Source organism: Pteronotus mesoamericanus, unplaced genomic scaffold, assembly GCF_021234165.1.
Source record: "Pteronotus mesoamericanus isolate MK-2021 breed Mesoamerican mustached bat unplaced genomic scaffold, CSHL_Meso_final scaffold_651, whole genome shotgun sequence".
Classification (NCBI taxonomy): domain Eukaryota; kingdom Metazoa; phylum Chordata; class Mammalia; order Chiroptera; family Mormoopidae; genus Pteronotus; species Pteronotus mesoamericanus.
Window position 1 is genome coordinate 643,241 of NW_026555325.1, and position 27,199 is coordinate 670,439.

Genomic DNA, 27,199 nt, shown 5'->3' on the forward strand with positions numbered 1-27,199 from the left:
TCCTTACTTTATAAATGCAGCTGAGGTTGTAAAACACTAAGTGATTATTAACCCTTACTATTTAACTGGGTTAGCAATGATAATGAAATCAGTACATGGTTCATCAATGTAATATCAAAAAATTTTAAAACCAGAAGAGAGAGCAAAACCTCAAATGTCTCACACAATTTAAGCAGAGCAACCTGGAAATTGTCCAAAGGAAAAATTTCTCCACATTTTTTTTTCTTACAAATTACTTAAAAATTTGTTTGCAGAACAGAACAAAGATGAGTCCCTTGCCAAATGTTTTTCCTCTTTAAAAATACTTAGGTAAATGATGAACACATTTTGTAAAAGAGTCAAACAATATAGAAACATGAAATGTCGGTAAATTCCCCTTCCCTCGCTCCACTCCCTTTCCTAGAGTAAGCACTTTCAACATTGCTTCCTTCTGTTTTTCTTTCTCTGTGTAGTTTAGTAGTAATTCAGGAGTTGGAATGCCTGGGATTAAATCTCATCTGGAGAAAGTTACTCAATTTCTCTGTGCCTGTTTCTCATCTGTAGAATGGAGGTAGATAGTGAGAATTAAATAAGGTCATTCTTTAGCATGTTTAGAACAATGCAACTCAATGATAGCTATTATTGCATATATACAATGCAAACATATGTAGGTGTATAACATTTTAAATATATAATAGAATTTAACATACATGGGATTATGATTTAGTATTGCCCTCCGCTTTCTTTTTTTCACTTAATAGCTGTTGGAATCTTGTCTGTATCAGAATATGTAGACCCACTTCTTTTTCTATTATATTTTATTGATTATGCTATTACAGTTGTCCTGATTTTTCCCCCTCTGCCCCCCCTCCACCCAGCACCTCCCACTCCCTCAGGTCATCCCTCCCACATTTGTCCATGTCCAGGGGAGACCCACCTCCTTTTCGCAATGCATAACATTCATTCCACAGTAAGGAGGTACCATAATTTAACCTCTTGCATATTGAACACTAGTTCTATTTCAATTTTAACAGTTGCAAATAAATATCTATATCTATACATTACATATCTTTGTCCACATGTACGACTATTTCCTTAACATAGATTCTTAGAAATTAAGTTGCTGACCCAGTGACATACAGATTTAGAATTTTGATTGAAATCCAAATAGTCTTCCAAACAGGCTTCTTCAATTAGAAGTGTGCTTAAATCTCTCTGCTTTGCTAACACCTGTTATAAAACTTCACATTCTTAACACCTGAAAGAATAAAATTATTATCTTTTTTTGATTTCTTATTTTTCTGCTCAGAGGGATAGCTTTCATGTTAATTAGCCTCTTGTTTTCCTTCTGAGATTTATGTTTATAACTTTTGTCCATTTTTATTATTTTAACTTATTACTGAAATGGAAATTTTTAATAGAGTTTGGATATCATGTATTAAAACATGATAGAAAAAAATTTCCCCAAGTCTCTTAATATGGCTTATAGTATCTATGAAAGTACATACCTGGTACCATAGTTGAAAAGTCTCATGTCAATCCTGTTTTCAATCTTTAGATCTTTCGCCCATCTTGAATTTTAACTTTATGTATGTTGTGTGGCTTGGCTTATCAATTTCCAACATGTTATTGAATACTATTTGAATGCCACCTTATCAGAAAAAAATGTATGTGGACATAGATGTTTCAGGACTTTCTACTACTTGACTATCCATTTCTGTGACAATACCACCCCCTTTCAATTTCTATACCTGTGCAGTACTTTTCATTTTATGATAGGACATGACCTCTCTTTTCATTATTTTTCCAGGAATTTTCTTCATGTGTACTCACACACTCGCTCTTTTTCTAATTTTTTAATAGAAATAGTTTAATTTCATTTAGTGGAGTTTTCATGATGGCCCCAGCAGCTTCAAATCTAGTAAGCTCCAATTCGTTGTTTGTATCAGTGAGTTTGTTGCTTCCTGTGTTGCTATGAGTGAAATCGAGCGGTTCTTGTCCTTTTCCATCTTACTTCTTCCACTTAGCATAATACTCTCAAGAGCCACCCATGTGGTCATAAATGGCAATATTTCGTCTTTTTTATGACTGAGTAATATCCCATTGCATATATATACTATATTTGTATTCAATTGTCCATTGAAGGACACTTAAGTTGTTTTCATGTCTTGGCTATTATGAGTAATAACTGCAATACACATAGGAGCACAGCCTCGACCAGTGTGGCTCAGTTGGTTGGGCATCATTCCACAAAGCAAAAGTCACAGTTCCATTTCTGGTCAGGGCGCATGCCTGGGTTGCAGGTTTAGTCCCCAGATAAGAGGCAACTCATCGAAGCTTCTCTCTCACATTGATATTTCTCTCCCTCTCTTTCTCCCTCCCTTCCCCTCTCTCTAAAAGATAAATAAATAAAATCTTGGGAAAAAATAAAGACAGGAGTACACATATCTTTATGAATAGGTGATTTCAAAATTTTCAGGTTGGTATCCAGAAGAGGGATTGCTGGGTCATGTGGTAGTTCTATTCTTAATTTTTTGAGGGAACTCCATACTGTTTTTCATACTGACTGAACCAATATACATCCCCAACAGCAGCATGTGAGTGTTCCTTTTCCTCCACATCTTCTCCAGCCCTTCTTATTTCTTCTCTTACTGATTAATAGCCATTCCAATAGGCGTGAGGTGGTATTTCATTGTGGTTTTGATTTGCATTTCCATTATAACAGGGACATTGAGCATCTTTTTATCTATCTGTTGGTCTTCTTTTTATCGTTATTTTAGAGTATATTCTTTCTACCTGTAAAAAACCCAGTATGTCATGCTATGCCGGCAGCAGTCTCATACGTCTCATGTTTACTGTGTGTCTTGATGGCATCATTTTCTTTTGTGCTTAATGTCATGCTGTTTTGTGTGTCGTGGCCCCTAAGGGTACAAAATCCGCAGTTAATGATGCCATATTGAGTAATTGACATGGAAACAAAATGAAAAGCGATTAAGGACTACAAAGGTGGAAAATCAGCGATGACTACTAGTGAAGGCTGTGGCTGAGATGACAGCCAAGTGTAACTTGTGTGTGGGTGAGCATGACACCGAGGAACTCCTAGAGGTGGTTCCTCAGGAATGGACTAATGAGGCATTGTTGGAACTGGAAAAGGAGTGCATAGCTGAAGAAGAGGCAAGAGAAAAGGGAAATGTAGAAGAAAAAGAACCCACAAGAACATTCATAGTGAAGTGTTTAGCAGCTTTTTCAAACCTCCACAAGCCTCTTAAAAAGTTTGAACACATGGACCCCCAACATTGAAAGTTTTCATTACTAGAGAGGAATGTTTGTGGTACATTATCTGCTTACAAGCAAATATATGATTAAAAAAAGAGAGAGACAAACCAAGCAAATCTCCCTGGACATACTTGTGAAAAGAGTGACACCTCCTCAAGAGCCTCAGGCAGGTCCTTCAGGAGGTGTTCCAGAAGAAAGGATTGTTTTCACAGGAGATGACAGCTCCATTCCTGTTATTGCTCTTGGAGATCTTCCAGTGGGACAAGATGTGGAGGTGGAAGACAGTGATATCGATGATCCTGACCCTGTGTAGGCCTAGGCTAATGTGTGTTTGTGTCTTAGTTTTTAACAAAAATGTTTAAAAATTAAAAAATTTAAGTAGAAAAAGCTTATAGAATAAGAATATAAAAAAAGAAAACATTGCGTAGCTATACAATGTGTTTGTGTTTTAAGCTATTATTACAAAAGTTGAAAAGTTTTTAAAATTTAAGTTTATAAAAGTTATAGTATGCTGAGGTTATTATTGAAAAATTATTTTAAAATAAATTTAGTGTAGCCTAAAGGTACAATGTTTATGAAGTCCACAGTAGTGTGTTGTAATATCTTAGGCCTTCACATTCACTCACTACTCACTAAGAGCAACTTCCAGTCCTGCAGGCTCCATTTATGGTAAACGCCCCTATACAGGTATACCATCTTTTTGTATTTTGTAGTGTATTTTTACCATATCTTTTCTACGTTTAGATACAAAATACCATGGTATTACAATTGCCTACAGTATTCAGTACAGAAAGATGCTAACAGGTTTGTATCCTAGGAGCAATAGGCTGGACCATATAGGCTAGGTGTGTGGTAGGCTACACGATCTAGGTTTGTATGTCACTCTATGATGTTTGCACAACAAAATTGCCTCATGATGCATTTCTCAAAACATATCCCTGTCAATAAATGATGCATGACTGTATGGCTTTTATTATGTTGAGGTACTTTCCTTTTATACCCACATTCTTGAGAGTAATTTTTTAAACACAGATTCTTGAGAGTAATAGATATTGAATTTTGTCAAATTCATTTTTATTCATCTATTAAAATGATCATATGATTTTTATCTTTCATTTTTTTCTTTCAATTACAGCTTATATCCAATATTACTTTGTATTAGTTTTAGCTGTACAGTACAGTGGTTAGACAATCATATACTTTACCAAGTGTTCCCCCTGATATTTCAAGTACTCACCTGGCACCATATGTAGTTATTAAAATATCATTGACTACGTTCCCTGTGTTGTACTTAACATCCCCACTACTATTTTGTGATTCCAAATTTGTACTTCTTAATCCCTTCACCCTTTTCATCCAATTCCCCAACCCTCTCCTTTCTGGCAACTATCAGTCAGTCTGATCTCTGTATCTATGAGTTTGTTTCTATTTTGTTTGTTCGTTTCTTGTGCTTTTTAAATTCCACATATAAGTGAAATCATATGGTATTTGACTTTCTCTGCCTGACTTATTTTACTTAGCATAATACCCTCTAGGTCCATCCATGCTGTTGCAAAGGGTAGAAATTTAATTCTTTTTTTTTATGGCTGAGTAATATTTCATAGCATATATGTACCACAGATTTTTGTACCCACTTGTCTGTTCATGGGCACTTGGGTTACTTTCACATCTTGGCTATTGTAAATAGCACTGCGATGAATGTAATGGTGCACATATTCTTTTGAATTAGTGTTTTTGGTTTCTTTGTATATGTACATATAAGTGGACTCTCTGGTTCATAAGCTAGCCTTCATTTTGTTAATGTGGAGTATCACATTGGTTGATTTGTAGACGTCAAATCATCCTGGCATTCCTGGGACAAATCACATTTGATCATGGCGTATGACCCTTTTAATGTATTGTTGAATTCAGTTTGCTAATAATTTGCTGAGGATTTCTGCATCTCTTATCAGGGATATTGGTCTTTAATTTTATTTTCTGGTGGCAACCTTCTCTAGTTTTGGTGTCAGGGTAATAATGGCCTGCTAAACTGAACTTGGAAATGTTCCCTCCTCTTGTATTTTTAGAGTTTGAGAAAGATTGGTATCAATCCTTTAACTGTTTGGTAGAATTCTCCATCTAAACCATCTGGTCCTAGACTTTTGTTCAAGAGGTTTTGATTATTGATTCAATCTCCTTCTAGTATTTGGTCTGTTCAGATTTTCCTTTTCTTCATGATTAAGTCTTGGTAAATTGTGTCTCTAAAACTTTTTTCATTTCTTCTAGGCTGTCAAATTTGTTGGTGTAATTGTTCATAGTGGTCTCTTATGATCCTTTGTATTTTTGTTTAGTTTTAATATCTCCTTTCTGATTTTGAGTCTTTTTTTTTTTTTTAGTGAGTCTAGCTAAAAGTTTGTCACTTAGGAAAAAAAACTAGCTTAGTTTCATTGATCTTTTCTGTTGTCTTTTAAGTTGCTATTTATTACCACCCTGCTCTTTGATTTTTCCTTTCTTAAACTAGCTTTGGGGTTTTGTTTATTTTTTCTAGTTCCTGTGATGTAAAGTGAGGTTATTTGAGATTTGATGTAGAATTTATCCATATGAACTCCTCTCTTGGAACTGCTTTTGCTGCATCCTTAAGTTTTGGTTATGTTGTATTTCCATTTTCATTTGTCTTGAGATATTTTAAAATTTCTTTTGATTTTTCTTTGACCCATTCAGTAGCATGTTTAATCTCCACACATGGAATTTTCGTTTTCTTCTTGTAATTAATTTCTAGTTTCACATGATCAGAAAACATTCCAATCTTAAATTTCTCAAATTTGTAGCCTAACATATGGGGGGGGGGGGCTATTAAAGTCCCCTATTACTGTACTGCTGTCACTCTCTATTTAGGTCTGTTAGTATTTTCTTTATATTTAGGTGCTTTTATGGCTATATTTGCACATTTTCTTTTCCAAGTGTCCTGGAGATATTCCCATTTCAAAGATACGGGTCTACCTCATTTTTATTTCAGGGATCCCCAACCTGCAGACCCATACCAGTCCGTGGCTTGTTGGGAACTGGGCCCCAAGGGAAACTGGCCTGAGCTCTGCTTCTAAATGCATAAATTAAGTGGAACAAAATCAATGTTTCTCTGTCTCTAAAATCAATAAAAAAAAACCCCCTAGATTGTTTAAAATTTTTTTCCCTTTGGGCAAATATTTGATCAAAGTTCAAATTCCTGTCAGGTTCTTTCAGTGCATCCTGACCCCATTTTGTTAATCAAGTTGGGAGTTACTACAGGGAGGGGGGTCTTGCTGTCCCCTAGCTTTTCCCTAGAATGTTCTCCCAATACCTGTTATTGAAATGTCCTGTCTAGTATTTGCCTTTTTATACTAGCATCTTCTATTGAGCTGCCTCAATAGAAGTCTTGAGATCCTGCTCCTCAAGATTTCCTCATCCCAACAGCCTCTTACACCCTCATTAATCGGGAACATACTTTTAAGGAACCTTATAATCCTGCATCTGTTAACTGTGCAACTTCTCTATCCATTTCCAGTGCCTGTCACCCTATCGTTTTTAAACTAGTGGAGAGAGAAATTACTATTAGCGAACTCACATACTACATACAAACATTTCCTAACTGGCCCTGCAGGCCAAGAATGACATTTGTTGTTAAGAGCTGCAGCAATAGGAAGTGCTATTTCATCAATATACTGATCATAACTGAGCTTCAGGAAGTTAGTGTCTTAAACAGTAACAACTTTTACCTGGAAAAAAGCCATTAAAATTTAGAAATGGTTTATAATATAGAAAAATTACATATTTCTCTTCTCTTTAAAAATGACACATTACTCTTTAAAAAGCGGTTAGAAAGTAACTCAAGACAGAAAACTATTAAAGAGTAATGGAAAAATGAAATCAACTTTAAGAAAATAAACTATTTAAAAAAAACTAGAATTAACCTTAGAAAGTCATCTCCAAGCCTCCTTTAGCCTTCATACTAATTCTAATAAGTACTCCTCCTCACAGGAACGTGATCCTGAAGGTTTACCATAATGCCATCCTTACAACCCCTTGCTTCAGATTAAGCAAAAAGTGAAAGATTCATCACAAGGATGTACACTACAGCATGGGGAATATAGTGAAAATATTGTAATAATTATGTGTGGGGTGCTAGGTGGGTATTAGAGTTAGCAGGGGGATCATTTCATAAATTATTTAACTATTTAACCACTATGCTGTACACTGGAAACAAATATAAAATTAAAAGAGTGAAAAGACCCAGTCACAAGTAAATGGAAATAATAATGAGTACAAATAAATCCAATAGACATATTCAAAACAGGTTATTTTATTTTATGAAAAAAAGCAGTGGTTAGCAATTGAAAAAGTTATTTCCCCAATAAGAGACTACATACCATAAAAAGGAATGGAAAAGTTACTTCCCCAATAAAAGACTACATACCATAAAAGAAACAGACCTTTTTCCTACATGTGAAAGCAAAGGTCTTAGTGATAGAAACCACACATTATCGGGATCCAACTTCATTTAGATAAGGAGCACACTAAACAAAGTGCTAAAGCCCATGTTGGCAAAGAAGTGTATGATGGGAATGTGACACAGAGGACCATCAATTTGATTCTTGTTATGCAAAAATAAATCTTCCTGAAGCATTGCTCTCAGAAACATCTCTCTTGCTAGCAGAGCTCCATGCAGACACCACGCCAGGAGGGAGAAGGCTGCAGTTTCTCTGGTTAGTTGCTTTCAATATCTCAATCTTCAAGCAAGTAATTAGGATTAACTACCAAGTAAGGATCTTCTTCATAGCTCTCACTTCCTTCTGTGGAACCTTTCAATCCAGCCTGAGTAAGTTCAATTAGAACATGATCCTGTGAAACACAAACATTTGTCCTCAGGTCTCCAGCATTATTACAAAAATGCCCAGGTACACAGCACTTGACCCTTCTGAATGTTTGCTACTAGTATTTTCTTTCATTTCCCTTCCAGAAACTCTAGACAAAAGGCTGCAACTTAAAATCATTATTAAAGTTCTGCTAATCCCTGCCCTGTTCCCACCAGGATTTAGACCTTTTCATACCATAAATCTTTGAAAAATTAAAAAATATGTAAGTAAGCTCAACAGAGATTGTGATTTCAATGAGGTTTCCTGGTGTATTAAATCAAGTACTTGTAAATGTAATTTAAAAAAAGTCAAAACATCATGTATGAATTTTAAGACTGTGAGACTGGGTAAAATCCTCTGATAAATATGTTTATCATTATGTTTATCACTCTGATATGTGTTTAGTTTCAATTAATATTTGGTAATTTTAATTATTGGTCACTGAACTATTTAATATACCACCCATTCATAATTCAGTTAGAAGCAGAATCTGAAGATAACATGAAAAATTTTCACTCTTATCTATGAGCTAAAAAAAAAAAAGAAAAAGAAAAAGAAAAAGAAAAAGAGTATGGCCCTCGCTGGTGTGGCTCAGTGGACTGAGTGCTGGCCTTTGAATCAAAAGGTGACCAGTTCAATTACCACTAAGGGCACATGCCTGGGTTGTAGGTCAGGTCCCCTGTTGGGGGTATGCAAAAGGCTGTATCTCTTTCACATCGATGTCTCTTTCTCCTTACCTTCCCCATCTCTAAAAAAAAAAAAGAATACACCACATGGCTTAAAAATACAAATGACAAATTTCAAGCCTATGATGTATGTATACACCAATCTAAAATATCCCAGATGAGAAGGTGGTGAATTCCCACAGGATGAGCACTAATGCTATTAAGAGGGACTGGACACTTTCAAGCACTCTTTGTATTAACACACCCTCATAGAAAGAGCATTTAATCAGCATAGTTCTCTAGTCTTTCGTAGTGAATTAGCTTAGGCAGTGAGTCAAACTACCAGTTTATATCAGTTAATTTCACGTGTCCCAATGTGGATTTCTTGCATGGGTCATTTTATCTTACACTGATCCCTTATATCAGGGGGCTCTAGGGCGAAAGGGCTGGCCTGGTGCAAACACACTGCCCACTAATAGAAAGACAATTCTTAGCAATGTGTTACCCTGGTTCAGGTTTATTTTCATATATATTATTTATTAAATTCTGATCAGAGTAGCTGTTCTTATCTCCCTCCCCTCATCAAAATCATACGCTCATTTGCATCTGTTCTCACAGGTAAACAGTTTTTCAGTTAAGACAATCCTCATTTGTGACACCTATAATATTTATATAGTGAGCATTGAAGTGAACTGCAGGAGAGTTGAATCCCTGCCACTTGAACAGAAAAATCCAATCATTCAACAAATATCTGACCCTTCCATGTGTCAGGCAACACTGTAGAACCTGAGGAACAGTGGTTATCAAGACAAAGTCCCTGCCCTCATGGTGCTTGCTTTCTAAGGACAGACACAAACTAAACACCTAAATAAAGAATGTATTGCAAGGCAATAAGCACGGTGAAGAAGAAACACAAAGCATGATTTTGAAATGTCAGCTCTCACTCTAAACTTTCAGTGCTCAGAACATCTGATGAAGACTTCATTGGGTTTTTCAGTGACTTTCTGATTTTGGTAGTCCATTGAAGAAAGGAGTTTGAAAGTTGTATACTATTAACAATTGTTTGCCCATGTTCTGCCTGAAACACCATGCTGTTTACAAAAAGTACCTTTATAAAGCTGGATACAGTCTGGCTTAGGGAAAAAAAGAAGAAAAAGTATAAGAGTGACCATTAGAATGTAAGCTGGGTAATGAAGGCAAGGATCTGAGGAAGATGAAATGTAAAAAAATAGGTAATAGTGGCTGATGCTTGGTAATGGGAATTGAAAACAAAGATTAAAAATACTCAAATAATAAGACCCTAAATCCCTGTTCCCAGATGTAACTTATATTCTGCTTGTTTTAGTAGAGGAAATAAGTCAATTCCTGTTAACTGTTTTACAATTCATAATTCTGACTAGACCCTAATGATTCAAAATAAATGAACATCTAATGAACCTACACATAAATGAGGCATGAGCTCCCTCCCCCATTAATCCCCAAGGAAGCAAAGTTCTGTACGCACATAGTGGGTGAGTCGATAAATGACTTTCTCTATGATTCTCTTTTTATTTATAAGTTCCTCTTCAGAATCTATTTCTGATTCAATTTCCTTCAAGTACCAGTTAACAAGCTCACTCCTCTTTAATGCCGACTCATCTTCTTCTGCAACAAAAAAAACACATTTTAAAAGGATTAAATTATTTTTCTAGCAAATTGTATTGTCAATCCTTGGGTGTGCATACACAACAAGATATGTACAGTTTAGATAACCATCAACTAGTCAGAAAGTACATTTGCTGAAATAAGATTTGCAATGTTCCATCATAAGCCTAAAATAACCTGTGATATTATTTATATTAAAGTACACCTGACTTTATCCTGAAGAGAAAAATCGAATTAAATAGAAATTGTAAGAAACAAGTTTCCTAAAGCTGCTAAGATTTCAGAGTATAAGGTGTTTCCTTCACCCCCTTATGCTTCATTATCTATAAGAATGTTTGCCAAAAGCAACTGAAGGCATAAATTAGGAATGAAACAACAGCAAGCAACAGTTCTTAAATATAACTTTTCCTTTTTGGAAAAAGGAAGACTTTATGGAATTGAGGTCAACTGAGAAGTAAAAACCACAGGAATTCACTCAAAATGAAAAATTAACAATTTATTCCAGTAAGGTCTATTCATGCTGAATGAATGGATATCATGGGGAGAGGGAAGGGAGAGGGAAGGGAGAGAACGGGGGAAAAGGCACAGGGAATAAGAAGCATAAATAGTAGGTACAAAATAGACAGGGAGAGATTAAGAATAGTACAGGAAATGGAGAAGCCAAAGAATTTATATGTACGACCCACAGACACGAACTAAGGGGGTGGAATGCTGGAGGGAAGGGAGGGTACAGGATGGAGGGGGAAAAAAGGGAGAAAAATATGGGACAACTGTAATAGCATAATCAATAAAATATACTAAAAGAAAATAAAAGTACTTTGAATTGGCTGCGAAGTTTTATTAAGGCTGTACAGTAAGTACTCACTTAACATTGTTGATTGGTTCTGCAACTTTAAGCAAAATGACATGTAATAAAACCAATTTTACCATAGATGAATGGATATAAATAAGAGTTAAGTTCCTATGGCAACTTATCAGTGCTGTAACTAAATGACGTTATTTAAGGACCTGTTGTACTGAAACTTGAGTGGTTTGTCTAAATGTTCTTGGTAAGTGACCTTGGTTTACAGTTGTGATTCTTTTTTTCTTTTTTGAAGGAAGGAAGAATACCAAGTAGAATTCATCTATGGAATGCAGAGAGTGTCTCAGTGCTAATCATATCTTTGCCCCATCAATGGTCTGCCATGTTTAAAATTTAGTTGTGCAAGAGAGAAATAGAATAATGAAGTATATGAACACAGGAACATGTGAGTTTCCAAATTTTTTTATGTGAGAAGGGAGTGTGGCTAAAACCTGTCTGTCCTAGTGAATTCTTTACTCTCTTCTCTCTTCCCTCCCACTGGTCCACAGTTAACAGGAGAAAAAGAGCAGACATTAAAGGGCTCAGATCTTCAGTAAGCTGAGACAATCTCTGGGTTTTTTTTTATTACATCTTAGATAGGATACTCTGATGACAATAACTGTCTGAAAGCCAGCATATATTGGAACTTTTAAAGAAGAATTACCTGATGGTTAAACACCAAATTAAAGTTTAAGCATGACTCCTTGATTTCATTACTTTTCCTCCTACCTATGGCTAACTATAGGTTGATATAACTTGGAACAGCATGGTAAAGCAGTTAAGGGCAGGAAATGTACTAGTGTCTAGATTATCACACTTTACCTAAGGAGAAATGAGGGTTTTACTTTATTTCTAGTCTGGAATGTATTTGTGCTGATATAGTCTTTTGAGTTCAATTACTTGCTTATAAAATATAACAACCTAGGAGTTCATACATTTCAAATAAAGCACTTGTAAGGAATAGTGATTTTACATTTGTAAAAATGTCATAAAGCGCTTTTTTTTTATATATTATCAAATCCCAAAGTCTGCTTTAAAACTATTACAATGGGCCAACAACATTAATAAGCATAATTCATAAACCTTTGTCTGACAATGAACTTGTGGGGAAATGTCCAGGCTGGCAGATGTGCTCACACCCTGCAGATTTTCTGTGCCAAAGTGAGCTTGTTTAACAATTTAGCATCTCTCCTGACAAAATACACTCTTTAGTGATCAGAAGTGGTTTATGTGACTAGAGCTTATGTAAATGAGCACGTGAGCAACACCAGGTACAGCCTCACCTTCTTCCATCTTCCTGAGGTGAAGCACAATAAGGTTGGAGATTCGGCAGTATTCGGAGAAGCCCAGCTTTAAGGAGGCTTTCGGAACAGAATCTTGGTTTGTGTCTTCGCTGTGGCTGTTAATTCCATTCACAGGAGCAGGGCTGTCAGCATGACCTAAGTGAAACATCAGCCATCTGAATCTTGTTCCTCAAATCTTCCCTATCAAATGTTTATAAATATACTACTTATAATATTTTAATACTAATTTCAAAACAAGCATGAATGTATACTCAGTATTTAGTAATTTTAACAAATAAAAATTAACAGCAAATTTGTAAATGAAGACAAACTAACTTGGAAGAAATGGGAAGGATAAGAGACAAAGATTTCATGATCTAAAAGTGTATTTTAATACTATATGCAAAATTTTAAATTCTGATAATCTTCCGTTTTAATGTACTCAAGAAAATGTTTTTAAATCAAAACCAAAATAATACAAATAAGGCTGGGGAATTAAGTCCACTATAATCATTTTGGTGTATTTGATCTTTTAAGCATATATATTTTATGTCAATTATTTAATTGAATTTTAACTTGTAAACAGTTAATTACAATTCAATATCCATTCAAAACCATCAACAAGTGCACTTTCGCCATGACATCTCAGAGAACATTCTGGTCTCTAATCCCAGAACAGTCATAAACAAGCACCTCACCATTGATGCCATCTGGGGCCTCATCTATGTCCATTTGGGCTTCTTCGTCTTGATCTAGATTGACATCAGGTGTTTCTACACGGATGATCGATTTGTTCAGTAACCTGAAAGCTTCCTTCACATGTTTAGGCTGGACCTAAATCAATCAAGATGAGGTGAATCAGGAAGTCCGTCTTCTTGATATACCAAAGAGACTTTCTCCATACAAAATCACAGTGTTATTTTGGTTTTCTCAAACTCTCCCTCTCTGACACACACATAAAATATGAGCTAACATCGTAAAGTCACCAGCATCGTTAAAATGACCAACAATATTGAGTGCTGGAAAAAATGTAGAACAACTTTTTCATGCACTGCTGGCAGGAATATAAATTGATATGACCACTATGAAAAACCGTTTTGGTAATCTCTACTAAACTGAACACATGTATACTACTACTTATGACTCAATAATTTCATTCCTAAGTATATATACCCAACAGAAATGTACACCTAATATATATCTTATGGACCAAAAGATAATGTATATCCCTTAAGAACCAAAAATTGGAAACTATTTAAATGCCCATTAACAGAAGAATGGGTGAATCATTGTGATATATTCATTGATAGACTATCACATAGCTATGAAAACAGATCTAAGGCTACACAAAACAGAAATGATTACCTTAAAGTGTTAATGCAGTGTGCAAGACGCCAGACACAAGGAAGAACATATTCTATGACTGCACTTATGCAAAGTGTAGAAGCAGGAAATCAGAATAATGGTTATCCTTAAATCTTTACATATGTGGTAAACTAATCTTTGACAAGGGTGCCAAGACCACCCATTGGGGAAGGGATAGTCTCTTCAACAAATGGTGCTGAGAAACTGGATATCACATTCAAAAGAATGAAGTTGGACCCTTGCCTTACATCATATAGAAAAATTAACTCAAAATAAATTAAAAGACCTAAAACTATAAAACAATATATAGGAAAACAGGGAAAAAGCTCCATGACATTGGATTTGGTAACTGAATTTGGATTTGGGCAGGAAATGTACTAGGTTTCTTGGATATGACACCAAAAACACAGGGAATAAAAAATAAAATTGACAAATGAGGCTATATCCAATTAAAAAACTGAGTATTAAAGGAAACAATAGAGTAAAAAAGGCAACTTACAGAATGGGATAAAATATTTGCAAATTACAAATCTGATAGGAGGTTAATATCTAAAACATAAAGAATACCGTGCTCTACAATTGTAGCATTATTCAAAATAACCAAGAAATGGAAGCAACACAAATATCCATCAATAAATGAATGGATAAACAAAATGTGGTATATACATACAATATATTATTATTTAATCTTAAAAAAGAAGGAAATCCTGTCACATGCTATAACATTTACGAACCTTAAGGACATTATGCTAAGTGGAATTAGCTATTACAAAAAGACAGATAACACTATGATTCTACAAGATGGAAAAGTTCTAGAAATTTGTTGTACAACAATGTGAATATGCTTAACACTGCTGAACTGTAATGTTAAGTATAACTATAAAATGGTTATGATGGCAAAATTTATATTATGTTTTTAACCACAATGAAAAAAATACAGTTGAAAACAACCTAAATATGCATCAGTAGAATGGTTAGAGTATTATGTAATCAATAAAAGCAAACAAACAAACAAACAAACAAACACAATGGTTATCCTCAGAGGAGGGTAAGAGTAAGGAGGAAGTACAAAGAGAGACTTTTAGAGTTGTTAGTCATTAACGTTCAACTTCCTGATCCGGGTATAGATTACACAGGCTTTTTCACTAGAAGATCAATGAGTTGTATACACTTGTAATTTTCGCACTTTTCTGTATGTATGTTTTGCTTCAATAAAAAAGCTTACTTCAAAGAAAATGACCTATCCATGTTTTGGGGGATTCCTTTAAGGCCTTTTATAAATAATCAACTATTTTGTTAAATCTTCCTCCCTAACAAGATAAAACCAGCAGAGCAATTAAAAACAAATTAACAAGGAAATGTTAAGTCATTTAATAACAGTCAATATCAAAACATATTCTAGTAAACTTACTGATCTATAAAAATAAAAAAAGAATATTTAGAAAAAATCAAGTTATTTATGGAAGCAAAATTAATAATCAGGGGCTCGCCTCAGATTTTCCCACAGCAACAGTTAATGTCAGGATACAGTAGAAAAATTCACAAAAAAAGAAAGTATATGTCAAAGGTTATTGATCAAGCCAAGCTGTCATTCAGGTAAAGGCTACAAATAAATCTGTTGAACATAATGCTAAGAGAATATTATTCTCATAAATGTATTTGTTTCTCATTGAACTCTTCCTAACCAGATTTCAAGCAGCCAAGAGGTGGATTAGGAAATCATGACAAAATAGTCTCCAGAGTCTTGCATATATTTAGCTACACAACTAAGACTAAAACAAACTGGGAATTAAGTGAGACAAAACACAATGTAAATGATATGCACCCTGAAGATAAAGAAATAGCATAATAAAAATGGGAAGAGAACAAGAAAACAGGGAGACCTGAGAGATAAATTTGCTGATTGCCTCTGGTGCAGAGTCAAAATGTGATAAATCAAGTGACAGATAAGCATATGTGACTGCACAAAGGTAAACACGAAGATATTATTTACTAAAATCAGGTGGTTGAGAGGTCGAAAGTAGGGATTGTGAAACATGTCAGTTTTATCACTGTTCATAGTAGGGAAACAATAGATAACTAAGGGCATAATATAAAGCTATAATAATACAAGTTACCACTAAAATAAGATACAAACCTTTTGAATATCAGAACTGCATATACAAGCAAAAGCCAAGAGGCCACACAAAGAAAAATCTTTTCAACTATAAAAGGAGAAATAAAAATAAACCTCTCTCTAGGATGCGGGCCAGTGGCACAATGGATAACGCGCCTGACTACGGATCAGAAAAATAAACCTCTCTCTCACACCAATATATCTAAATGGTTTTAACTCATGTACTAAAAGCGAAAAAGAACAGACTCATAGACAGGGAGAGGAGACTGATGGTTGCTAGAGAGGACGGGGGTTAGGGGGCTGGGTGGAAAAGGCAAAGGGATTAAGAAGCACATATTGGCCCTGGTTGGTGTGTCTCAGTGGAATGAGTGTCGGCCTGCAAACCAAAGGGTCTCTGGTTCAATTCCCAGTCAGGGCACATGCCTGGGTTGCAGGCCAGGTCCCCTGTTGGGGATGTGAGAGAGGCAACCACACGTTGATGTTCCCCTCTCTCTAAAAATAAATAAAATCTTAAAAAAAAAGTACATATTAGTTTCTACAAAATAGTCACAGGGATGTAAAGTACAGCATAGGAAATATTGTTGATAAGACTGTATTAACTCTATATGGTGCCAGGTGGGAAATATTGGGGGTGGGATCACTGTGTAAAGTATATGATTGTCTAAGCACTATGCTGTACACCTCACACTACTACAAAATAGTACTGAATGTAAATTAAAAAAAAAAAATAGAGCCAGTCAAATTGAGAAGAAAATGAGAGAAAAAAGAAAAAGATTTTCTATTTGGGTCACAAAATAAAACACAACTCCGCGCGCGCGCGTGTGTGTGTGTGTGAGAGAGAGAGAGAGAGAGAGAGAGAGAATCTGTGTATATGTATAAATATATCACACAAACTTACTCAGAAATGCTGAAGAAAAAAAAGGCAAAGTATACTAGACAACGTAAGGTGGAGTTCAGGCCAAAAAGCATAAAGAAGACAAAAAAAAGGCACACTACTAAAGTTAGAGGGTACAGATTAAAATGAAAATCAGGAGGGAAACAATACTAATAATGCAGAAATTACAGGAGATAAAAGAATAAATGGAGACAATAATTATATTATTGGTACAGAAATAAAAACTGTTAATGAGACTTGCCTTCCTTAAAATTGCCTATAGAACGTTTATGAAAACTGACGTTAGGCAACAACCATAAATTCCAAAAAACAAGCCCACATAATTTCTGGCTGTAAAAACAAGTGGGATTAGAATCAGTGAAAAAAACTACTGGACTCCCCGGCAGTTCCTCTTAAAGGGCCCATGCCAAACATAATCAGACTCACTTCCTCTGAGCTCTGGGACCACTTGGGTAGCAGCTTTAAAGGCATTGGTGGCATACAGGGAGGGACTGAAGTGTCTGTCATCAGGGTGAGAGACAGCTCTCTCCCAGACAGAAAGGAAGGCAGAGGACATTGTGCCTTTTTTGAGCCTTCCACACACAGAGCCACAGAACTAGCAGGAGGGAGCCATATCTGAGACTCCATCAACCTGGTTTCACTCTTTGCCCTGCCTTGGCATTTACCTGAGTCTCTGTCCCACTGAACTTATGCTCGCTCCCAGACCCTGTACCTCTGGCTAAGTAGCCTCGGGCCCAGAACTAACAGCAGCCAGTTTTGGATCACAGTTTGGCTCAGCCTGGGAACCTCCAACCCCAGCACAAGTAGCAGCCATCTGCAGACTGCTTTGTAGCTCATGCTGGGTGGCCCCAGGTGAAACATGGGCGGGGGCTGACCTTGGCTTGCACCACCCAGAAAACCCCAGAGCCTGCACACACAATGGACAGCTACAGGCCATGCTGGAGCACCACCACCCTGCCCAAGCACAGCTGATTCTCTACAGAGGGCAGAGGTTGGTGGTCAGTGGTCACAGCCAGTCCTTACAGCAGACTGGCCTGGGTAAATCCCTCCCAAAGACTTGCTGACAGCAAATAAGGGTCACCTACAGGAGGAGGGGGTGCTCAGCTTACAGAGGACACATCTTGAGTACCCGTTCTGGGTGTTGGGGAAGACTGCAACTGGAGCTTACAGGCCACACTGCCAAGACAGGAAGTCACAGCAGCTCTACCTAATACACAGAAACAAACACAGGGAGGCTGCCAAAATGAGGACAAAGAAACATGGCCCAAATGAAAGAACAAATTAAAACTCCAGAAAAAGAACTAAACAAAATGGAGATAAGAAATCTACAGATGCAGAGTTCAAAATATTGGTTATAAAGATGCTCAAGGAACTCAGTGATTACTTCAACAGCATAAAAAAGAGCCAGGCAGAAATGAAGGATATACTCATGGAAATGAACAATTTACAGGGACTCAATAGAACGGTGGATCAAAGCCGAGAATCAGATTAATGATATGGAATATAAGGAAACAAAAAACAACCAAACAGAGCAAGAGGAAGAAAAAAGAATCAAACAAAACAAAACAACCCCCCTCCCACCCCCCGGTAGTGTAAGAGGCCTCTGCAACAACTTCAAACGTTTCAATATTCACATCATAGGGATGCCAGAAGAAGATAAAGAGCAAGAAATTGGAAATCTATTTCTAAAAAATTATAAAAGAAAACTTCCTTAGTTTGGTGAAGGAAATAGACATCCAAGTCCAAGAAACACAGAGAGTACCTAACAAGTTGGACTCAAAGAGTCCACACCAAGACACATCATAATTAAAATGCCAAAGGTTAATGATACAAAGAAAATCTTAAAAGCAGCAACAGGAAAGCAGGTAATTACCTACAAGGAGTTCCCATTAGACTGTCAGCTGATTTCTCAGAGGAAACTGTGCAGGTTAGAAGATATTGGTAAGTATTCAAAGTGATGAAAAGCAAGGACCTACAACCTAGATGACTCTAACCAAGCAAAGCTATCATTTAGAATGGAAAGGCAGATAAAATGCTTCCCAGACAAAGTAAAGCTAAAGGAGTTCATCTTCACTAAACCATTATTATATGAAATGTTAAAGGGACTTATCTAAAAAACAAACCAAGCAAACAAAAACAGAGAAAGAATCACAGATATGGAGAGAGTTTTGATGATTACCAGATGAAAGTGGCATTTGGAGTAATGGGTAAAGGGGTGAGGGGATTAAGAAGTATAAATTGGACGATCCCAAATAGCTGCAGCAATTTTGAGAAAGAAGAACAAAGTCGGAGGGATCACAATACCTGACATCAAACTACATTGCAAGGCCACTGTAAGCAAAACAGTCTGGTACTGGCATAAGAACAGACACATAAGTCAACGGAAAAGAACTGAGAGCTCAGAAAGAAACCCATGTCTCTATGGTCAATTAATATTTGACAAAGGGGGCAGAAGCTTAAAATGGAGTAAAAATAGCCTCTTCAACAAATGATGTTGGGAGAGCTGGACAGCTACATGCAAAAAATTGAAATTTGACCACCAACTTACACCATACACAAAGATAAACTCAAGATGGATAAAAAGACTTAAATATAAGTTGCGACACCATAAAAGTTCTAGAGGGGAACATAGGTGGGAAACTCTCAGATATTCTATGCAGCAATATTTTCCATGATATGTTCCATAGAGCAAAGGACATAAACAATTGGGACTTCATCAAAATAAGAAGCTTCTGCATGGCTAAAGAAAACATTAGAAAAATGAAAAAGGAACCAACCATATGGGAAAATACATTTGCCAGTGATACCTCGGACAAGGGTTTGATCTCTAAAATATATAAAGAACTCACACGACTCCACTCTAGGAAGACAAACAGTCCAATTAAAAAATGGGCAAAGGACCTAAACAGGCTCTTCTCCAAGGAGGACAAACACAGGGCCCAGAGACATATGAAAGGATACTCAGCATCACTAGCCATCAGAGATGCAAATTAAAACCACAATGAGATACCACTTCACACTGGTCAGAATGGCCATTATAAACAAATCAACAAGCAAGTGCTGGTGACATTGTGGAGAAAAGGGAACCCTAGTCCACTGTCGGTAGGAATGCAGACTGGTGCAGCCACTATGGAAAGCAGTGTGGAATTTCCTCAAAAAGCTAAATATGGAATTGCCTTTTGACCCAGCAATTTCACTGCTGGGATTATACCCTACGAATCCCAAAATACCAATTCAAAAGAACCTATGCACCCCAATGTTCATAGCAGCACAATTTACAATAGCTAAGTGCTGGAAGCAGCCTAAGTGCCCATCAATAAATGAGTGGCTCAAAAAACTATGGTATATTTACACAATGGAATACTATGCAGCAGAAGGAGTGAGCTATGACCCTTTGTGATGGCATGGATAGAACTGGAGAGCATTATGCTAAGCAAAATAAGCCAGAGTGTGAAAGTCAAATAACATATGATCTCACATATAAGTAGAACCTAATCAACAAAACAAACAAGCAAGAAAAATATAACTAGCAACATTGAAAGAAAAGAACAAACTGACAATCATGGGGGAGAAGGATGGAGGGAGTAATGAGGAAAAGAAGGGGAAGGATCAAATCAAGGAACATGTATAATGGACCCATAGATAAAGCCTAAGTGGGGAAGGATTGAGGGTGGGGGATGGGGGTGGGTGGGGCAGGGGAGAGTGGTGGCAGGAAAATGTGAGACAATTGTATTTGAACAATTAAAAAAAAAGTATAAATTGGTAGTCACAGAATAGCCATGGGGTATAAAGTACAGTATAGGAAAGGGTAGTCAAAGAACTTATCCGCATGACCCATATATATGGACAAAGGTAGGCAGATTGCCTGAGAGGAGTGGAGGGGTGTTGGGTGAGGGGAAGCAAGCGGGGAAAAATTTGGGACAACTGTAACAGCACAATCAATAAAATTTTTTTTAAAGAGTGGGAAATAAAACACATCGCATGAGAAAAAACAAATGTTTCTATTTAAAGTGGCTGAAATGCATAACCTAGATTCTAACTGCTATGTTTTCTTGGACAGGAAAAACTATTATAAAGATATCTATTCTCCATATTAATATATAAATTTAATGTGCACTCAATAAAAATATTAACATTTAAAGAAACTAAGCCAGATGATTAAGTTTATAACAGCCAAAACAAAACAATGCAATAGTACTAGCTGTATATTTAAAATATAAAGCCCCATGAAGAGATTAAGAAGTACAAATAGGTAGTTACAGAATAGCCATGGAGATGTAGAGTATATGAAGTGGAGCAGCCAAAAAACCTATAATTGTGACCCACACAGACATAACAATGATGTGGTGACTGCCTGAGGGAGTGGGGATGCTGGGTGGAGGGGGGCAAAGGGAGCAAACTTGGGACAACTATAACAGTGTAGTCAAAAAAGTATAATTAAAAAAGAAGAAGCCTCATTGATTAAAACATTGTGGTACCAATGTAACAGGAGGCTGCTAGACCAATGGCACAGAACATACAGTCCAGAAAGAGATCCTAACAAATATAAGAATTTAATGTATGATAAAGGCATACCAAACCAGTGTGGAAAAGATGGGACTGTTCAACAAGTGGTGTTGGAACAACTAGGAAATTAGCTGAAAGAGAATCAAGTGACTCATACCTTACATCTTACAGCAGAATAAATACCAAATGTTTGAATGACTGAAATACAAACAACCAAATCATGTAAGTGCTTGAGGAAATCCTGAGAAACTACTTATAATCTTAGAGTAGGGAAGGCCTTTCTAGTAAAAAAAATACATAAAAAATGGACAAAGAATACAATCATAAAAGAAGATAAAAATGACTTAAATATATGCAAAAATGCTCAATTTCATTCAAAAAATATATTTGTTTATACATAAATGTATGTTTGTTTATTTTCCTATCATGTGAATTTGCTACCTATTTAGAGGGAGGGAGCGGGGGGTGGGGAGAGGGGGAGAGAGAGAGAGAGAGAGAGAAAGAAACATCTATTAAAGATTTCCCAAGACACATGTCAGTTCAATGAAACTCATTTCAGGAAACATCAAAATGGAAAAAAAAAAAAAATCTTACATTCTCTAATGTATAAAGATAGTAAAAGCAGGGTGGCTTTGCTTAAAGCAGATGTGACAGCTTGAATGCCCTTCCATACTACTCCCCATTTACTCCCTAAATACCCATTGACATGTACCTGTAGAACCCAGGGCTCAAAGAATACTTTAATAACCATACACTATACAAATCAAAGGAGGAGAGTTCCCTTTGAGGTGAGAGGCCACAGTATTATATCTGAATTTCCAGCCCAGAGGTCTAGTGCATCGTAGAGTTTAAACAAATTTTTTTTGAATGAATACCATTAACAATAACTTACCTCTATAGATATTCTATAATCTATGACATGATTACCTCATTACTATTAATCTAACCACATTCAATAAATGCTTGACAGAAACCTTTTTCAAGGGAGAAATATCAAGGTCAAGCATCCTACGAGCACCCAACAGTTATATAAAAATAAATCTGTAGCAAATGCCAGTACGTAGCAAACCAAAGTTAAAAACATGTTTATAAGCCAACAAATCAATTTCTCTTCCCACTCATTATGTTAAAGTAACTTTGATACCTCATCACAGCAGTGCATTCGAGCCATTGCTTCAGAGAGACGGATCATGCTCTCTAGCTGTCGCACTGTAATCCTCCATGAAGACTTGGCTACTCCAGAACCATCCCTCTGGCGGAGACGCTTATACTGTTCCACAATGAAATCCTCTGACTCTCTGGAAATCTGTTTGAGATCACTGAAGTTAGAATATTTCTACTTGATGGGAGCTGTGTTAAACATAGGTTTAAGAGCGTTCCAGGTAGAGACACTTTGTGGAACTGAGAAAGCCAAAACTTTGAAGCCAATTACAAGGAATTAACACTAAAATGCCTTTCAACAGAAACTAATACTAAAGAGGCCTGTGAATTCCATGTACTAATTTTATGAACAGGAAGGCAAAAGGGCTGGTATTTAAGCAAGTGACCATTTCTAAAAGATATGTAACAAACTGAAGCAATGGGATAGGATGTAATGCCTTTTTACTCAAGATGCCAGAGCTCATTGAAGAAATTAATGCTCAGGCTATTCTTGAGACTCAGTAAATTAATTAATGCTATCTTAAAGAAAAAAAGAAGTCAATACACATGTATATTATATGCCAGCTATTTCAGTAAACCTCATTATTTGAATAACAACAATAACAAAGTGAGGTATACCAAAGAATCCTTGATTTTTCAGAGCAACAAACTCAGCATGTGAACGAAGCATGCCAAGGTTATTGAGGGACCATATTCAGTCAGAGAACAACTGCCTCTTCACACTTAAAGTGACCCTTAACTCTTAGTTTTAAATGACTCACAAAGCTTCTTTTGGGACAGTGAGAGTCAATCCCAATAGTATTGTGGATAATTAAGTGAAAGTGATGAGGAGTTAAAATCTAAAAATAACTCCTGAAAGTCAAGGCAGACAATAGTGTGTAAAAACTTCGAATCAACCAGAAGAAAAATTTTTTTTCTTTTCCTATTTCATTTTAGGAAAATGCCAAATAAAACAGATGCATTATGAAGATTTATTTTGTTTTATTTATTTATTTTTAAATGGAAGTTTACTTTAAAAATAAATGTCCAGGTAAGTACCCTGGATCCAGTGTAGATTCAATCCAATGAACTGTATTAATTACTGTAAAACAACAATCATGTTCATTCACAATTACCTAGAGGAATCCAAGATTTTCCTTAGAGAAAGAATTGAGAGCATTCAGTAACTACTGATTTAAACACATACAGAGTTTTAAGATTCTTAGGAATGGTTGAAATAAAAGGATGTCCTACTTTATTTGGTTATTCAAAACTCTTCACTTATAAGAAATTGTTTATTTTTAGCACCTAACAGGGAAAAGAAATAGAATTGTTCAGATATTTTTAAAATGCCCTCTACTCAACTATCTGAAGAAGCAAACTGGTTTAAAAAAAACACAACATAACAAAACCAAAAACCCAAAACAAGTAAATAAAAATACCTTTAAAAACCCCCCGAACAAGTACAGGTTCAGTTTTTTCCATATCATCCCTTTGTCTAAATGCCACTTTAATATATCCATTATGCTCTATTCCAGTAAAAAAAGAGCAGGTTACCTTTGGTTTAAACTGCCTTGCAAAGAGAAGATACCTTCTGATATCATCAAGGGAATAGACACGATCAATCGAATCCTCAATTCTTGAATGCAAGTCTACTATACGCCTGGCAATAGCATAATCTGTAACCTAATTTAAAGCAAAAAAAGAGAAAAAAATCACTTTGATCAACCATAGCAATATCCACTCCAGACTATACTAGGCATTAAGAAATTACTTATAGTTAAAAACAAGCTCTAACATGACACTGAAACATGCACTTTACAGGTACAAAGTTCCTGAGGAAAGTGGTACCAGTTTCATTTAAAACCAAGTTTAGAGCATTATGCTATGTGAAATAAGCCAGGAAGTAAAAGACAAATACCATATTATCTCATCTGTAAGTGGCACCTAATTAACAAAACAAACAAGCAAGCAAAATATAACCAGAGACATGGAAATAAAGAACAAACTGACAGTAACCAGAGGGGAGTGGGGAGGGGATAATGGGGGAAAGAAGAAGGGTTGTCAAGGAACATGTATGAAAGATGCATGGACAAAGCCAAAGCGGGGCAGGAGTGAGGGTGGGAGGTAGGGGTGGGTGGAGCGGGAGAGAGTGGTGGAGGGAAAATGGAGACAACTGTGGCTGAACAACAATAATAAAAATAAATAAAGAAAACCAAGTTTAAATGTTTCCCTTTGCCCCACTCCAAGAATATTCCTGAAGGAATTAACTGACTTTAATAACAATGGCAGAACTGTGACTTCTATGACCCTTAGTATATGACAGGCACTATTGCCTGAAGTGCGTCTAGAGCATGAACTTATGCAACCTTCACAAACACCTTATTAAGGAGGTAGCTATTATCCCTAGTTTACAAATGAGTAAACTGAGGCCCAGAGAGGTTAAATAACTGGTCCAATACCACACTAAGTAATGGAGCCAGGATTTGAGCAGTCCAGCTTCAGAGTCTGTGCTCCTAGCCACTCTATCATATTGCCACTTGTTAACATAGGAAGATAATTATCACAGAATTATTAACATTGAGAAAAATATCATTAAAAAAAGCAGTTTACTCAAAAATGGTACAGAAAAAACTATGCAGATGTAAAGAAAATAAATGGTACACTAAATGGAGCAGGATGTTAATATGTCAATGGAAAAAAGGAAGGGTATATGGGTGTCATATGCACTGTTCTGTTTCTTGCAACTTTTCTGTAAATTTGAAATTATTTCCAAGTAAAGAGTTCAAAAACTTCCCTGGCTGATGTGGCTCAGTGGATTGAGAGCTGGCCTGTGAACCAAAGGGTTACAGGTTCAATTCCCAGTCAGGGCACATGCCTGGGTTGTGGGCCAGATCCCCAGCAGGGGGCATGCAAGAAGCAACCACACATTGATATTTCTCTCTCTCTCTCTCTTTCTCCCTCCCTTCTCCTCTGTCTAAAAGTAAATAAATAAATAATCTTAAACAAAAAGTTTAAAAACTAATTTAATGGATTATGTGCAACCAGAAATATATGTAAATATTCATATAGATTTCTAAAGGAAAAAACAAAGAAAAACATAAAAAACAAAAATCCTGCCAATACTCACTTTATGGAAGGCAGCTTTTATTTAGATAGGAAAGTTTTGCTATAAATAGGAGGTATGTGTTATGCAATACATGACCTCCATGCTCAGTAATTAACAGTATAGCCAACAATATTAGCTTCTATAGACTGTCATTTTAAAAAAAGTCATTTTGTACAGTAATTATATGTACATGTGAGCTGTGCAATACTGTTAAATATTTAAGTATAAAAACTCTAGTAAGTAACATGTTAGAATCTAAGTAAACTCAGCACTTTACACTCAATCTTCAAACTGTTCCATAATTAGGAGAAAAAAGTGATATACACAAACTTTATGAGAAGATATAGGGAAACTAATGACCCCTGATTTGGAGGGAAAAAAGAAATTTCTCTGGTATTCCAATTTTTTCCAAGCTTACTAAAAACAAACAAAAAAATACCCAAACTCCAACATAACATAAAATTCTTACAAAAATATTAAAGAGTATGGTTGGAAATTAACTGTAATATGTTCTCTTTTTCTTCTAAAAATTAAAAAACAGTAGCAAAAACAAAAAACTAGATATTCTTCAACACAATTAAGTGGAACCAGAAATTCAAGTGATTTTATTTTCAATTCCTTAATAAACCTTTGCCCAATCCTGTGTCACTCTGAGAGAAATTAAAGGTCAGTGCAGATAGAAGCACCATCTGTTCAGGAATGTATATTCAAGCCTGTCTCTCAATCACTCAAACTGGAAATAACAAAGGAAGCAAAGAGTGACAGCTCATGTTGGTTACCTCATTACATTCATCCACAAGTATAAAGAAGAGATCAAATCGGGACATGATGGGAGCTGACAAATTTATATTCTGTTTCAGTGACTTTGATCTGTCATAGTGTCCACCGACTGGATTTGCTGCTGCCAAAATGGATGTCCTGGCATTCAGAGTAGCCTGAAAATACAAGAAAGAACTGTGGTAGGCTTAAAAAGACACCTGGAATGGCCAATAAACATATGACGAAATGCTTACTCTCTCTCACAATTAACTAAATGCTAATCAAAATATTAAGATATCATTTTTCAGCTACTGAATCATTAAAATTAAAGTCTAATAACATACAGCACACAAGCACTACCATATGATGATGGAGAGAGGCTTTGCACACCCTTTAAGCCAGCAACTTCCTCTGAGGATTTTATCTTGCAGTTAGGTACAGGAAGGTGTGTGTTCAAAGATGTTTACAATATTGTTTGTAATCAAAAGGCTGGAATGGATATGACCCAAATGTCACTCTGTAGGAGTCTATTTGGGGTACACACAATTGAAAATCATGCAGTAATTTTAAAAAACAATCCCAAAAACAAAGTGGATCTAATATGTGTTTAGAAAGATTGCCAAAATAAAATTATGACATTAAATGAGCAAGGAACAAAGCTGTATATATTATGCATATATATATATATATATATATATACACACACACACATATATATATAAAATATTTCTAAACTGGGCATAAATTCAGCAG

At 36.0% G+C, this 27,199-nt stretch overlaps 1 protein-coding gene across 1 annotated transcript in view; it reads right to left on the bottom strand.

Annotated features, from left to right (window-relative positions):
* Nucleotides 1-7,992: 7,992 nt before the first annotated feature.
* The window catches only part of MCM6 (minichromosome maintenance complex component 6), a 51,264-nt gene continuing 32,057 nt past the window's right edge, over nt 7,993-27,199 (bottom strand). The window contains exons 11-17 of the mRNA XM_054562701.1: nt 26,467-26,622; nt 24,136-24,264; nt 22,583-22,744; nt 13,255-13,390; nt 12,557-12,712; nt 10,293-10,432; nt 7,993-8,109 (exon numbers count right to left, since the gene is read on the bottom strand). Coding sequence (XP_054418676.1) covers nt 7,993-8,109; nt 10,293-10,432; nt 12,557-12,712; nt 13,255-13,390; nt 22,583-22,744; nt 24,136-24,264; nt 26,467-26,622 — 996 coding nt within the window. The remainder of the gene's footprint in view (nt 8,110-10,292; nt 10,433-12,556; nt 12,713-13,254; nt 13,391-22,582; nt 22,745-24,135; nt 24,265-26,466; nt 26,623-27,199) is intronic.